Genomic DNA, 16,872 nt, shown 5'->3' with positions numbered 1-16,872 from the left:
CCTTTCCCTCCTTAACAGGGATTGACACGTGAGTGCTAATAATCAGAATTAGACAGTGGAATATGTGAGAAAAAAATCAATCATTCTCATCCACAATCAATTCCACTGAATGTCAAATACCTATTTAAGGGAATTTATAAAAACCAGCCCCATATCATAATGTCTAGCTGTCTGCCTTAGTTTTAAACTTGCTTAAAACTAATGACAATTTGAGGTCCTTTTTTCTTCCTTTATGTTCCAACAAGAACACCACTAGCTCCTCTTGCTATTTATCTAAACAGAATATTCTACTTTTAAAATAATTCTAAATTAGCTTTTTATTATTAAGGATTCCTATGCATCTGAAAACTTTACTTCTATACATGTTCTGAAACATATATGCTCTGATTATTGCCCAGATTTATCAATCAGCTCAATAGTTTGTTCATTCAAAAACCGACCAGGGAGGTGATGCATTTTTCTATAGCCCCCTCAGGACTCCATCAGGTGGACATTCTCAGTGCAGCTACAACATACTGTTAGTCTCTTTACAAAATACAGCTACTGCTTTCTTTTAAGGTAAAGATACAGGAAAAAATGCTTGTTTCTTCTTTTAAATAGCATTCTAGTGGTTGAAGCTCTCACATAAGAAACAAGAGACATATATATTTCCTTAACTCAGGGAGGTCAAAGACTCATCCCTACCTCAGAATTATAATGTCTCTTTACCCCAGTTGGTGAATTTGTGCCACTTTGGATGAAAAGGCTTGGATCCTCAATTGGGCCAAAAAAATAAAAAGCACGACTGTGTAGACCAGCAGTTAAAGTACTCACCTGTGAAAAAGGCAAAGCCTCCCAAGGTTTTACACATATTTTATCCAACAAACACTATATATAAAGACTGCTGGGAGCTGTTTGCAGCTCCCACTTCTAGAAATGTGGAAGGTTGGAAGGTGAAGATCTGGATTTTAACTCCTTTAAGGAAAAAAACCACTGAGGTGTTTCACAGTCAAAGCAAGTGCTGAAAAATGAATCTGGCCAAAAGGGAAAGGGAGATATTTTTATTCCCATACTCTAAATGTATTCAAAAAGCACACAGCAAACCTTGTTTGGTTCTCAAAAGAAGAAGGCTTGCTTTCAGGAAAGAGCTGAAGATGCCTGAACACAGGAAAATGCATGTGCCTTCCTAAATGAGGTGCCTGGAGAGGGCATTTATGACCTCTCCTTTGCTCTGCATTTTTCTTTTCTGTTACAACCTCTACATAGCTTCAGGCTGAACATACTGAATACAGGTATATCCCTGTACAGGATCTTTGGGATTCCAGTCTGAAGAGTCTAATTCTATGACAGGATGGGCTTTAAAGGTAAATGGGAACTTAGGAAAGGCAAAAAGCAAACCTACAAAGCTCATATGTTTATGCAGCTCCCAGGAATAACTGTTTCGATAACATACAGCAAATTACAAGAAAGCACTTCCTAAATTCTTTGTAATGCTTTATTAAGGTATTAAGACATTTGCAGGGTTGTAAAGCAAGATGTTCTGCTGCCTTGAAAACAAGCAACAGCCTGTGCTGGTTTTAGGTTCCCATGCCCCTTCTTAGATCCAGCCCTGGTATGCCTAAGGAAAAAATAAACAAATCTTCCTTTGCCCTTTTCTTCCCATTTAAAAATAATAATCCTGGATGGTCATTCACATTCACTGTAAACTTCCTAGTATTAAATACAATTTTGGAGGTAAGCACCACTACAGAACCTTTCCTTCTCAATCAGTGGGCTTGTAGAATAATTGAAAATTCAAACCTTACAGTGTTTAAATCAGTCAACTTATTATTTTCTTACAATCAACAAGAGTTGAAAGCAACTCTAAATGGGCAAGTTAGTACCAATGACATTGGTATCATTGTGCTCCCTGACACTATCAACACAGCAGAAAGACTTACCAGCAAAAATCATAATATTCATTGTTTCTATTGTGTTTTCTGCTAATTCAAGAAGACAGGACTTGAAAAAACCACGAGAACAACAGGGTGGTGGCTGATGCATTCCAGGCATTACTCTCTTTCTCTCTGCCTTTTTCAAAAACAAGCAAGTCTGTACATATATTGCTTTGCTATAAATAAATTCAAATTAACTTCTAAGTCACAGGCTGATTTGCAAATCAAAACTGCCTGGTCCTAACAAGGCTCACAATGTCCAGAGAAGCCATCTCAGCCCTAAAATTAATCAAATTATGTTTTGTAGCAACGTTGTCCAATCCTACTCCCTTACAAAATATCTTTGGCTCAGTTAGCAAAGTTAATTCTTGCTTTGCTTTCAGTAAAAAATTACTGCTTCAAGTTGACTGAAGCCTATAGTTTGCAAGTCTTATTTTTAACTCGGATATCAACCCAAACTGTGTCTTACAGCAGCAGCTGCTGCTAAAACTACAAGACTAAAAATTGCTACATAGTTAACTTCGGTTGGGCTGGAAAGTGTTGCTGTTTGCTTGTCTTTCTGACAAAGATAATATTTTTAGCTGTTTGACTGGCTGAAAAGTACAGATCCAACCTCTGACACTCCCAGCTGCCATACTACTGACTGGAATATCTACAAGAAACTTACCTGTACATCTTCCCCTAATTCTGACACCTTCTCCAATGATTTCGGTTGCTCACATAATGCAACTACTTGTCCCTCATTTGGCATCTCTGCTGAATTAGTAGAGCCGTTCATTTCCAGATCCTTTCCTTGCACTAGCATTTGGTGTTTCTGTGAATAATGTTATTCAGCCTGCCCCAGCCTCCCCCATGCATCTGCCTTATATGTAAGAAATCTAAAGTTTTCTTTCCATCTCCTTCTTCCTCCCAAAACCAACCATTTTTTCATCCTGTGGCCAACATTGGTATGGAGAACTCTAAATTATTTGAAGAGCTGTGTCTCTGTTATTCAAACCACAATAATTCTAAGCCAGTGGTTCACTCACACCAGTATGCAAATGTACAGTACCTCTTCCAATGTCTTTGCCTTCCATATCTTTCAATATTACTGACTTTCCTTTTGTAATAAGAACAGCATCGCCTTCCCACTTCTTGTGCTTTTTCTTTGATGCCTTACACCACACAACACTGAAATATTTCACAAGGCAGTCAGGTTCTTTCTGAACTGCTTCCTCCTTTGCTGTCCCTGATGTTGGCAAACAGAGTGCATCTAAAAGGGAAATAAAATAACAAAGAATATCTCAGGGTCTTCTGACAAAGTGTAGAGTCATTTGCATTTCAAACAAATCAAGAACAATCTATGCATTAATCTTCTATAAACAAAGTGGTGTATTTCCTGTCCTGGACTGCTTATGGTAAGTTTGGACAGAGACAGAACAGCACATAAGGACTCATCCTGAAATAGGAATCATTAAATTGTTTTTGGAAAGTATGCTCTTTCAGGAAAGACACGTTGCTTGGTACATTAGTAAGAGAGCTCCTGATTTAACATACGAGACGATGAGAGTGGAAAAAGAATAAAAGGAAAGACTGTAAAAAAAACAAAAGGAAAATGAGCCTAAGAGAAAATGAAAACACGGTCCTGGTGGGGTGGTGCTGGGCAATATTCTGGAAGCAAGGAAAGGAACACAGAACTCAGGAAAGGGAGCAAAGGAGGCCAGTACCCAAATCTGGAACTGAAGTACTAAGTGTCAGAATAAGCATAACTGTAATAATTCAAAACATTATTTCAACTCCTCTCCTTATACCCTTTAAAAATAAGTAATTGTGCAAATCATGAAACAGACCAACTCTTCAGTTTGCAGCAACTTAAATGTTGTTACTAGGCTTAGATTGATTTAGATTTGGCAGTAGTTACCTAATTATAAGTGTCACAGATGTAAATATTAATAGGAAATATTTAGGTTAATAAAGTCAAGAAATCATCATAGAACAGACAGCAGTTGATTATAATACCAATTAAGAATAAACACATGCTTTCAAGAGTTAGCAATCTGACATAAGTAATGGTAGATAAGTCCTCAGCATTACCTAAAGGAATATCTGTAGCATTCCTTTTCAGCAACTGCACAGCTTCAAAGGGAGAATCAGACTAATTTTCATTAAAATACTCTTGCATGCTAGTTAAAGGCTTAAATCAGTTTGCTCCCTTGATTCCATCTGGGATTCAACACTATACAAATCTGTTACAAAAAAATGCTTATGTCACAGACTAACCTTTCCAATTTCCAAGCGTGCTGGTATTTAAGGGAGAAGCGGCAAGAGTAAACTTTTGCTCACAAAAACAATCCCATAAAGAGGCAAGTTTATCACTTCTATATCAAGTCTACATACTCTTAAAACTGCAAAATGAGTGCAATTTTTCAGACTAGCATTTACTAAAACGGTATTATCTAAATGAAAAATGCTATACTTATTGAGTAGAGTTTTCTTCCCAAAGTTCTCTAAAAGTTTTATTGTCTGTATAGAACTCTGTACTAACAGTGCCTAACGTAGACAGGATTTTCCATAGCTGGATGGTTTCTTCAGGGCACTAACCAACACCTATAGTGTTTCATGCGATAGATGCCCCCATCTCCAAGGGGTAACAAAGCAGCTACTGAGAACTGGCACACCACAGAAGGATAAGAAAACAGAACAGAGAAGCTCTTTTTGAAATGCAGAAGATCCTTTGTAGATGAAACCTGGGAAATGAGCCAGAGAGCAAGAATAAATCCTTGCAGTTTTGCAAAACAGTACAAGAGCTCTACTGGATCTCAAGTAATCACAAGGGATAAGACTTAGAGGAGCGGAGGGGCGCAAGAAAGAACACCTATACGTTACTAAAAATACAAAAGATAACTTTGATTCTATATTGAGTTTCTAACTGCAAACTGATTCAACAGATACATACAAGACTGTTTTCTCTGATTTTCAGACTGATTCTCTTAGCTTAATCAGCAACTTCTTTCCTTATATTAAGATTTTAAGTAACTGTTACTGCAAGAACGGGAGATTTCATTGCAGAACTTTCTTCTTCTCTCTTGAAGGATGGCCATCCATAAACAAATGACCACCTCCTTAGCTCCTCCACTGACCTTCTACATGAGTTTGGTGACCCCTGAGATCTGTTTTGTGGTCATTGCTCTTTTACTCAGGAGTCCTGCATGGTACGACCTGAATCACCAGTAGATTAACCTTCAGGTCATTAACAATTCTTCAAACACTTCTTATCCCTACTTCATTTAAAATAGTAAGAAAACCAATCATATAGAAACAGAGCTGGAAACAGCTAGCGTTTTCTAATAGTGACTTTTGCCAAAAAGGACTTCCAAAGAAGCCTGCCTCCAGTGAGAAGCAAACTGGGCACCAATATTCCATACAATACTACCATGTTTCTATGAGAAAACTGAAAAATAACAGCCTCTGCAATGCTTAATTTCTCCCCTCAATTTATTTTCTAAATTATCATAATTTGTTTATAAAAATATCCAATAACAATTTGTTTATATAATATTTTATTTTATTTTATTTTATAAATAAATATTTATAAAATATTTTTCTTTTACCTATAACTACAGTATAATTTCAGACAGAAGTGCTAAGGTATTTTTCTTTTTTTTTTAATTAAACATTTTAATGTAAAAATAATTAGATCCTCTCAAAATTATCTTCCACAGAGTTACCTTGAATAGAAAACCTAAACCCGTTCACCAACAATGCTGATTAGGTACTTGCATTCAACCTTCTTTTTATCTTACAAATTTTGTTTGTATTCAGCATCACACCTATTTATCTTCAAAGATTTATTCCAGTGCAATAGTAGAATATATGAATTCAATAAATACAGTGTCAGGAACTTTTCAGGAATTGAAATGAGACTAGTATGTTGCGCACAGGGACTAAGTTCAATACAGGGGTACAGAGAGTAACAGTTTGAACAGTAAAACCCTTGCTGCTCACTGACCTTAGACAGTATCTGAAATAGAGCTGCGTTTGCTGAGACCCTGGAAGATAAACCGCAATTGTAAGTTTTGAGCTCTGCTGTTAATCAGTTGGGACTGAAAATAATAAGTAACAGGAACTATGTGTACACCACAGTATGAGAAATATCAGGAAATCATGCCCACTCATTTGTCTCCCAAAAAGCAAACCACCCAGCCTGGGAGTGCGGTTTTCTTAACCATGAAGAAACTGTAGCAAGTGGCATGTCTTTCCTCCCAGAATGAAGGGCTTGAGAACTTTAAAGACATGGCTAATATGGCTTTGAAAAGCTTCCACAAATTTAAAAAAAAAAAAAAAAAAAAAAAAGCTTTCTCTGCTTGAGAAAGCAAGGGTTTAAATTTCAAGATATAAACCACAGCCTAGTTGATATGAGGAAAAGTTTAAGCAGCCTCAGGAAGGTGATGATTTACAGAAAGTGGGACAGAATCCAGGAGAGGGGACGGGAGCATTCCAATGGCAAACTAGTTTAACCAGTTTCTGATGAGCAGGATTTAGAGAAAACGCATCGATTAAGTGCATTAGGTTTCTCCCAATGCACCAAGAATGAAGCATTATGAAAGACTACAAATGGTAATTAAAACATGCATTTTCAGTAACCATACACTGTAGCTTGCAGCACTGTAAGTATGCATTACCATAAAGAGTAGGGTACTCCAGTGAGCAGGGCACTAGACACCTCAGCCTGAGGTGTGGTTTAACGGATGGCTTAACCCCAGGCTGCTGCCAAAGCCCACAAGCTCACCCTTCCTTCCCTCTCCCTGCTCGGCTTCTCATCCACCAGCTGCAGGCAAGCCAGCTCGACAAATCCCATCAGCACTTACAGTCAGTATAGGGAACGGATATGTATGGTTTGGAACAAGCAGACTGGGAGGCTGTCCCTTTTTTAATGGCAGCGACTGTTAGGTTGGAGCGACTTTGAAACCATGGGACCTGTCAAGTTACCCAACACCTCCATAGCGGAACTTCAACATTGTAAGCATGTATGGAACGACAAGGAGCTTTCTGTCAACCGCTCTGAGTCTTCTAAATAAGAAGCACTGTCACAATGCAAATATTAATATAAAGGAGACAACACTGATTCAATTTGTGCTCTATAGCACTAAGGAATGATTAAAAAAGAGAGGAAGGCAGAGCAAAAAATCCGGACTGAGGTAAAAGGAGATTTGGGCTTTGAATAAATTACAGCCAGAATTCAATGGCAGTGCTCTGCTGCAGCCACTCTGCACATGTGCCATTGATCTGCTCTGTACAGTCAGCGTCATCTCTGTCTTTGGAGCAAAGGAAGTAATCAAAAAGTTCCTTAATCAAATTATTTCATAATATTTAGAGAACAGATGTTTACACAGTAGTTAAAGGTCTTGTTCCATATGAAAGATCTGTATGTTAAACACTCCTAATGTATCCCTGGAATATTTAAAGAAATATGAGACAGAGATAGCATCATCCTTCATTTGCAAAGCAATTTCAGTCTAGTGATAAACTTAATACTAAGCTAACATGTAAATGTATATCAGTGTGCCTCAAAGATAGAAAAATACGTAATAACTCTTCTCACAGCACTTCTATAAGACTTCTATGAGGAGTGCAACTGGCAAGGGTCGAGTTGACCTGTCCTAAAACCCTAAGAATCAATGACAGCTGGGATTACATCTCAGAGGTTCTTGATTTCAACCCAGTGCTTTGTACCCCTCTGTCAAACACAAATGGATATGTAATTCATCTCACACATATCAGTGTCGTTAGCAAATGCACCTAAAGACTGCTATTTCAAGCAGGAATATTTCTTTGAAAAACACATCATTGTTTTACATCCAAAAATATTTTTAAAGAAAAATGCAAATGATATCTTAATAGTTGTAAACATCCGTGTCAAAGACACTTTACATGCATAGCTTTCGTCTGAAACTCCAATCAAACTAGTCTCTAGACTGTTCAATGTGCATTACTATGGCGATCTCCATTAGTAGATCTTACTTTACACAGCTGATAACTTTGCCAGGCCTTCATCAGCTCACACATCTTCCATGGTAGCTGTCTCAGTTTAAGCACACCTAATCACACACATGCACAATGTCCATAAAAACTTTCAGGGAAAGAAAAATCACCGTTCACGAGAACCAAAATCACAGATTAATACAGTTCTAGTCACAATAAACTATTACTCCTTGTAGAAACTCTCATAACTCAATACTCTGGAGAAGAATCTAAAAATCTGGGGAGAAGATAGAACTTCTTTTTTCTTTTGGTTGGGGTAAAACTTTTTCCATTCCTGAAAACTAAAGCTCTTGGAAATACACACAGTTTGCACATTCCCTGCAGTTTCATTTCCTGAGGATTACACACTGGACATGCTAGAATAGCTTTCTCTGTAGTCACAGCTCTCACTGCTCAGACCACCAAAGCTGGGTCTCTTCCAAGCATGCCTGAAGGGAATTTCTCCTGGTCTCTACCCTTTGGAGACATCATCTCCCCTCATGACACCAACCAGGGAAATATGGCAGAGGGGAGGGACAAGGACCAGCTACAGGGAAGAGCAATTTGAGAGAAGTCTGAAAAGAAAGACTACTGCAGAAAAGAAAGGCTGATGTTAACCTGGTAGAAAACTCACAACTGGGTAAAAGACCGTAAGTCAGAGCTGGAATCAGAGCATGCCAGGGCAGAGCATGCCAGGGAAAGGCTAGAAACCAAGCAGGGAGTAAAAAGAGTTGGAAGACAACAGATTATTTTAGGAGACGGGATGGGGAAAATATCTGGGACAGACTGGGATGGGAGTCCAGTATAAAAGTCAAGCAGCAGAGAAAGAGTTGGGATTTTCTAAGCAGGAATTGGGGCAAGAAAAATTTATTGCCCCTCACCACTGTCCCTCAAAATTCAAAGTTCACTGATTAACATACAGCTGGCTTGAAGCCATCAAGGGAAGACCTGGGAGGAAGAAATGAGAACAGGAGCTGATTAGACAGTGATAGGAAAAATAAAGTGAAAAGTGAGAGTAGGAGAAACCAACTAAGAACAGCATGACTTTGCAACATAAAAGATGTCAAGCAGGTGAGCCCAGAAGGGCACTCAGGGCAATCCAACCTCCTAGTAAACAGGGCCCACACCTCTTCCCCAATCCTTCTAGTTTAACTTTTTCCCTAATTCAAATGTTGAGACTACCAAGGTAGTCAACATAAAACTATTATTATTGTTACACTGTTCCATATAGTTTTACATTATGGGATTCAGCAGCTGCTCTCTATGTGGGTAGGGCTGGGGAAAGACAGCAAGGGGAGATTTAGGTGCAACATGAGAAATAGAGGCAAATTAAACTTTTAACTCACTATACCCTGCGAGACAAACCCAAATCAATTCTGAGTTTAGGACTGGTAGAGAAGCCAGAATCAGGGATATAATTTCTAGTGAACAAATCAGTGAAAGCAAACCAGGAGCTAAAGCTTGGATCATCATACCGTTTTCCTCAAAATCCCTTTGGTACTTTCTGTTCTTCAACCTGAAAAATTTCCAGTGTTTCAGTTTCTTTGCTGTCAGCAAACACCTGCAAAACTCACTGAGCAGAACACTGCATGCCGCTATGTTAAGGGTCTACACTGAATTCAGCGACCTCCTAATGCATTTTATTATCCCAAAGGGTAAAGAGATTCAACCTTGCAAGTCTTGCATAGATGAAAACATCAAATTATATGGTATATCTGTTTAGAAATGTTATTTGCTCTAAAAGCCAAAAAATTAACATCTACAATCCTGTAGTACAAACTACACCACACCCCCGCTCCAACCCCCAGACCCCAGCTTCCACTAAGTGAATAGTTTTAAGGTTGTGAAGTCGAGCAGTTTGGCGATGTCAAAACCAAGACTGTTCCAGTGATGTGATCTGCCCCACTGTGCATATGCAGTGATCATTATAAAGTCTTTACAGAAAACATACTGCATTACCAACGCCATGGGACCTCTTCCTCATTCAGTGCAGAGAACCAAACTGCTCAGCAGCAGCAGCAAGAAAAAAAGAGGCCGCTGCTGCCTATGCAATCCCTCAGCAGCTTTGTTGCAAACTGCAAAAGGTGTGTGATGAAGGAGGCCACGACTTCAAGGACAGAAAGTCCACTCTTGTGGTTGGATAAACTGAAGAGAACTAGATTTTACTTGCATGTCTTCTAGAGCTCCTCTGTGGTGTAAAGTCATTAACCCCAACTTTTCAGCAGTAAACATTTGTCTGAGCACCTGACTTATGATTCAGTCTCATTGATAGTAACATTGAACACTCACAGGTGCAAACAGAAGTTGTGGTTTGGAAAGATTAACTGTACAGTATACTAAAGCACTGAGATAATGCAGTCCTAGCTGATTCAGTCTGCACCTTCAATAATAACAGGGCTTTTTGGTTTTATTCTCTTTGTGCCTTAACTCCTGCATTATCTCCTAGAAAGTGGAGATTATACCAACCTCTTATCTCATAAGAATGTTGTGAAACGTAATTACATCTGTGAAGTACTCAGATACTATCATGATGGGCACCAGAGAAAAAAAAAAAAAAAACAACTAATTAATTGAAAATAGTTTGAATAGTGTGCTGAAAACAAGGCATAAGTCTGTAACAGAACAAAGAAATGGAAAGAAAATACTGAATAGTGGCTCCCTATGTGGACGCAGTCCATTCTGTGAATTGAAACTGGCAAGGAATCCTACAGAAATATAATCAATAATCATGTAATTAATGACTACACCCAACAGCAGGAGAAGGCTGGATTCAGGTTATGTGTATTTGCAAGTTTTGGGGTACTTCAATTTGCAACCTTAATTTTCTTATAGGAAACCTTCTATATACAGTAATAGAGATGGTAGATGTACTTTGAACAAGCAGGAACAATCCTCTCACCATCGTTTAATGAAACATTTACCTCCTAAGGGTGTCAATTGCAGAGAAGGAAGGATGGAAAGCATGTACTTCCCAAAATACAGCTCCATGGTAGAAAACTATCTTCCTAAGCTGACTTCAGCTTCCACTGTAAAAATTTAATGAACTAAGCTGAAAGCTTCTGTCAAATCCACAGAAATAGATGTGCAACTCCTATTATCAAAGGAAAAAGCAGCATCATTGAGAATTCTGAAAGGCTGCAGGCATGATTTGGTGTAGTGAGCCAGATAAGCTCGGTAAAACATTGGAACCAGTCAAATGCCATCCAACTTGACTGTTTACTACACTTCTTAATGTTGCCATCCACATCACAAGTTGTTTTGATTAATTTGTCAAGTAAAGGTTCTTTTACTTCAAAAAATAAATGCAAAAGTCATGTCAGAAAGCAACATCTATAGTTGGGTTCTGTAAATATTGAATGTTATTGCAATAAATTATAATCTAAATGAATATAAGTGCAGAAATTCCAAATATTTAAATTACAAAACCCCCCAAATTACTAAGAAATAATTATTAGACTATTACACAATCATAGGCCAATTGTAGACATTTCAAAAAGCAGCCAATCTTCGAAGTAGCTTACAGAGATGCAAGTATGCATCCTTTTGTGTTTAAATGTTAACAGCAGCTACACAGCTAAATTCATAGGTGGCACTTTGAACATGCATAGTTTGGCATTCTCTTAATCATTTGTTATTTCTTCCACTGATTTTTAGTAAAAACAAAACTCTATTTCTGTGCTGTTCCTAAAATGAAAAACTTTCAGATCTGTAACAGAAAGCAAGCAGGCAGAAAGAGTTTTATTATGATTATCTATCCTTTGTATTAACATGTTTTAGAACAATTGGAAGGAAAAATATTTTAATGTACTGTTTGTGTTTGTTGATGCCCATCTTTGATTTCCCTGGATTATAATAAAGAGTCTTTAAAATAAAAATAATAAATAAAACTTATGCCCACTGTCAAAAGCATGAAATACAATATATTCTTATCCTAAATTATTTAAACAGGACTTTAAAATTTATGACATTACCCTGGAAAGAGGCACACAAAGGATGAGTCGTATTTTTGAGAATTTTCATGTGTTGTGCAGCAATGATTACTTGCAGAGTGGCTGACGGAATATTTGGAAGAGAGTAATCTTTCCAAATGAAGTTACATAACTTTGATGTACATAAATGTAACCCATTCAGTAGTCCAAGCAGAAAAGTAGTATTTATGGCCCAAGCACAAAAACCTAAAGCTGTAGTTCTAATTCTTACTAAAAAGCAAAACTGGAACAGGAAAGATGAGGGAGGAGCAAAGAAGATAAATTCATCCTTGTGGAGGTAAGTGATGCTTACTGTGCTTCCTTTGCTGGTTCTGGATGTAAGAAAATTGAATATAACTTAAATGGCATAGAAATTCCAATGCAAATTAGTAAGATGATTCCATGCAGGGAGCCATAAATTCGGGATGCCTTTAACAGTCTATTTCATGTCAACCCTGCCTATTTTTGGTCCTGAGCTGACCCTTATATAAGGAAACGCTAGAACACATGGAGATGTGGCAGCTTTCCATCAGCAGAATGGGTCCACTTGCTATTCCCAAGGGACTGCTTTGACCCTTGGTGTTGCCTGAAGGCCTCTGCAGCATGCACAGCTCTTATCAACTTACCATACACATATCTCACTGGGCGTGTGTGTGCGTGTGCGTACATATGTGCATACTCATCAGAGAAGGATGAGATTTTTAAAAAGATCAAATTTATCTCTACTATATTTCATCTGAAAACAATCTTTACAGATGCCCACTATATTTTCAGAGCTAAAGTGTCTGAAACTCTCAAAATATATTTAATTTCTGGACTGTTGAAAAACATCTTTAGTACCATCTTGGAAGCTGACTTAGGAATCATGTATTTTCAAAACTCAACTGCAGTAAATTAGCACATACAGCTATATAACAAAACCTCTTCAGAAAGGAACAAATTTTATCTAGCAGAAATAATTATAACAAGCAACGGCTAAATTCCCTAAGCAAGCTTAACTCGGCCCTCCCTTGTGCACACACTATGCTGTACTCTGAATCACAGAGCTACAGGTCCTATTTTCCAGGCTGTTGCTGGTCTTGAACTTTTCATAGAAGAGCTGGGCCATGCCCTATGCAGCTGTGCAAGAGCTCTGAAATCCTTATCCCCCTGAAAAAAGGGCAGCTGTGCTCGAGATCTTTGCTGTCCATCTGTCACCCTCTCTGGATCTAAACAAAGTGGCTTCCACACTGAGGCTGGCTGTCCTGCTAGCAGCAAAACTAGGAACACGTTTTCCTGTTTTCATTGAAGGTGTTCACAGCTGAGAAATCTCTGCTCTCAACAGTGCGATGTGTCCAGGTTGGACAGACTCTCCTAAGAATTCAGTTAGGGACTGTATCTGAAGTACAACAAACTTGGACTGAAAATTACCAAATTCTGTGTTTGCCAATGACTTATGAATTAGACAAACTTGAGTGAGGTTTTACAGAGATGGCCAAAGACCAGCTGGGTGCCAAATTTTAAGGTACCTTTTCAAAAGCACAGAGAAACTAGAACGCTACAAAGGGAAAATCATAAAAACTCAATATATCCAAACCAGTGTAATCTCCCCCTCAGTCCAGCCTACAGAAAAAAGCTAAGTTACTTCAAAAAGACATAAACAACCACAAATACACATACACTATAGCCTGAGAGGAGGTAACCCAGCAGAAAGTGGTTTGGCCAAACTGATAGTTGATGCTACCAATGTCACCTGCAAGTCCATCATGATGTACAACTCACTGCCAAAGCTTCCTTACAACACAAATCAACGCAAACATCACACCTGGGTGAAACCTGCAGAGTTTACACGTTAAAAATAATGGGGTTTTGCTTACATGTGCACACCTAAGTGAATAACATATTATGACAGAGAATGTATCAACAATAATAGTAATGTTATGCATACGCAAATTTACTTCTGTATTTCTGGTACTTGCCACACAAACATTTCTAGACTTCTCAGAATGGTACTTTAACAATATCGACAAGTGGGTTAAGTCAAATTTACTTTCAAACTGCTACAGAGTTACGATAAATTATTTTCTTTCACGTGACATCTTCAGTGATTAATAATAGATACAATTTGAGACTACTGCAACAGATTTTATCTGATATAATAGAGGAAACAATTAACACTGTAGTAACTAACAGGCAGTCCAAAATCCCTCCTCCCCATCCCCAAACTAGATAAACATTTTCTCCTATTGTTTCACTATTAAAGCAAAAGAAAAAAAATGGTGATTTATAAATTGGTTTACTTATTTCAAGCATGCAGAAAGTTCTGAGCTTTAAAAACAGACATTTTTGAGAAAGCATTAGCAATATAAACAAGGATCATACAAAGACATGCCAAGTAAGAAAATGGCAACACGCAGAATACTGTAAACAAAATGACTGAGCCAAAATAGGTCCTGACTTCAACCGAGTATGGAGGGGCACCATAATGCAGAGGAATTATTTTTTAGCTGACATTTATGTTAAATTATGCTAATTATTGTAATTATGCTAACTATAGATGAGAGCCAACAGGAAATGGCCAGGAAACAATGACCTCCTTTTTTTCAAATTCTATTTGCATACATAAAATACAAAAACTTAAGTAGGATTTTTCAAGCTGCAGTTTTGCTAAACAACAAATAGAAGTCATAAATCATGTGGAGTAACTGCTGATTAACAATTCAATGAAAATTATATTATATTCTTGTGTGAATAATAGAGTCAAACAAGGTGTTATGTTCACTCAGAGATGTTTGGATACATCAACAAATCATTCTGTGTAATCACTAGGATAAAATAGTGTGAAATCCCATCGCACAGAAGAAAGACAGGAGCAGTGGGGAATGCCAATACCTGCAGCCAGCTGAGCTCTCCTTGGGTTCTCTGACTCTTATCCACCCTCTCTTACACATGAACCACAATTGAGGCTTTCAACTACTTTCACATTTAGCAACTGTAGGTTTTGCAAGAAAGAATTCACGAAGACTAATTTGGTTAGCTACTATTAGATAAAACATTAGGAAGCTGTATCTTTATGATGGAGGAAACTTTGCCCAGATAAACTGGATGCCATTTAAGAGTAACCATCACTACACAGGCAACCTGGCTGACATTGAGGCGATTGCTTTCATTTTTAGCAGAGATAAAACACAGAAACATAGATCACAGCATGACGGAAATTTAGTCATGTGTTACCCAGCTAACAGACTACTATTTTAACTACTGTAAACAGCACACTTTTTTTTTTTAGACTAAGACTTAGACAATGAGATTTCTCAAATGATTTAAGACCTGGATACTTGAAAAAAGAATAAAAGCATGACTTGTTACAGATAACACACCAAGAAGCTACATTTCATGTATTTCAAAACCTTGAAAAAAGCTAATAGAAATTCTTTTTAAAGGCTTCTCTTTATTTTCATGTGCAAAATAGAACAGTAATCAACACCCTAGGAAAACAACACTTTATCATCTTCATGAATAAACTTTGTATGATTGTACTGAAGTTAAAATTCATATGGAACCATTCTAAAGCACTTTAAAATAAGATACAATAAATTTAAAGCTTAGCCAGCCAGCCTGGGTATCACAATCCCTCATTTGTTCCTCCCACACAGAAACAGCACTCTCAGTTATAACCAACTCAGTAGCTTTGCCTATTGGAAATCCAGTGGACACAAAGTCTGCCCAAGGAAGACAGTATGCAAGCTCTAGTCTATGCATTTTCATTGCATAAATGAAAGGAAAAACTCCAAGCCAGAAAATGTGTAGAAATATAAATGGAAGAAAGGAATTGAAGCAAGTGAGGTGGAAGATGTTAGAAAACAGGAGTATGACAAGCAAGATCAGCTATAAATAATCTCTCCTGGTCTTGGAGTACTCCTCTCTCCTACCATTTTTACCTGATAAGAATTTTTATCTAAGGCAAGCACATCAACTGAGATGATTCCACAGGAGTCATAAACTTAAGGGGGGAAGTGAGAAGGGACAAAAAAAGCAAGATAACCAGGGAGTAGTTGACAAAATTACAGACTGATCATTAGACAATTACTCAGATACATGAAGTTACACAAGATGCTATCACAATTACAAAGTTATCATAGTTACAGTTTTTTACTCTAATCTTAAACATAAATCCATTAGATGGGAATTGAATTACTCCTGAAGCCTGTTTATTTCAGCTATCTTACTAGAAGTACACGAACATATGGTAAAAATTTGTCCTTGGCTAAAAATTATTCTGCTTCTACTACGTCCATTATAAACATGCAGGCAGGGAATGGCATTGCCAGATGTAGTGAAGAGGATAAGGACAGGGGTGAAGGAAGGAAGGGCTTCCTACCATCCCTTTCACACATGGTAATGAAATACCATTTGCTGGAACGGTAAAAATTCACAGCACTTTAAAGTCCAGAAGGACTACAGTCATGCATCTGTGATGTATGTGTACAGCTGTGATGCATGTACCCACATTAGGAATACATGGAAAAACCCCAGGAACAGGCATTGAAAAGTGAGAAGTCTGTTTCAGACTGATAACCCGATACTGTAAAGCAGATGTGGAGTGAGAAACACAGATCCACCAGCATGGAAAGGTATACTATATGGTCAGCACCATACTGCACTGACAGATCAATATAATGTCACTGAAGAGGAAATATTAAAGGAAATAAATGTCATGTCACTGGTAAGGAAACAAGCAAGGTCCATGGGGACTCATGAGATGTTTCCCCCCACCCCAAGCTCCCCAAAACCCAAAAGAAACACAACCGAGAACAAAGGAGATGAGAAGCACGAGAGATCTCTGAACTAGAGGTGCTGTCCGCAGGTAAGAATGAAAGGCTTTCCACTAAGAAATGAGACAAAGACAGAACAATCAAACGTGGAAGAACGCTCACTATGCAGAGATGGCTCTGACCAGGCCAGTGTATTTTCTTTATTCATTTACATCCTTCTTCTTTCAATATCAAGAA

The 16,872-nt window shown here is 37.9% G+C and overlaps 1 protein-coding gene across 2 annotated transcripts in view; it reads right to left on the bottom strand.

The window, feature by feature from the left end:
* The window catches only part of RAD54B (RAD54 homolog B), a 66,695-nt gene that overhangs the window by 22,730 nt on the left and 27,093 nt on the right, over positions 1-16,872 (bottom strand). For both annotated transcript variants that reach the window (XM_074898718.1, XM_074898719.1), the window contains one exon: positions 2,965-3,165. In XM_074898718.1, the coding sequence (XP_074754819.1) occupies positions 2,965-3,165 (201 nt within the window). The remainder of the gene's footprint in view (positions 1-2,964; positions 3,166-16,872) is intronic.

Source organism: Athene noctua, chromosome 2 (genome assembly GCF_965140245.1).
Source record: "Athene noctua chromosome 2, bAthNoc1.hap1.1, whole genome shotgun sequence".
In the NCBI taxonomy this organism is placed as follows: Eukaryota; Metazoa; Chordata; class Aves; order Strigiformes; family Strigidae; genus Athene; species Athene noctua.
Note: the sequence above shows the minus strand (reverse complement) of the source record. Positions and strands in the feature narration are given on the sequence as shown.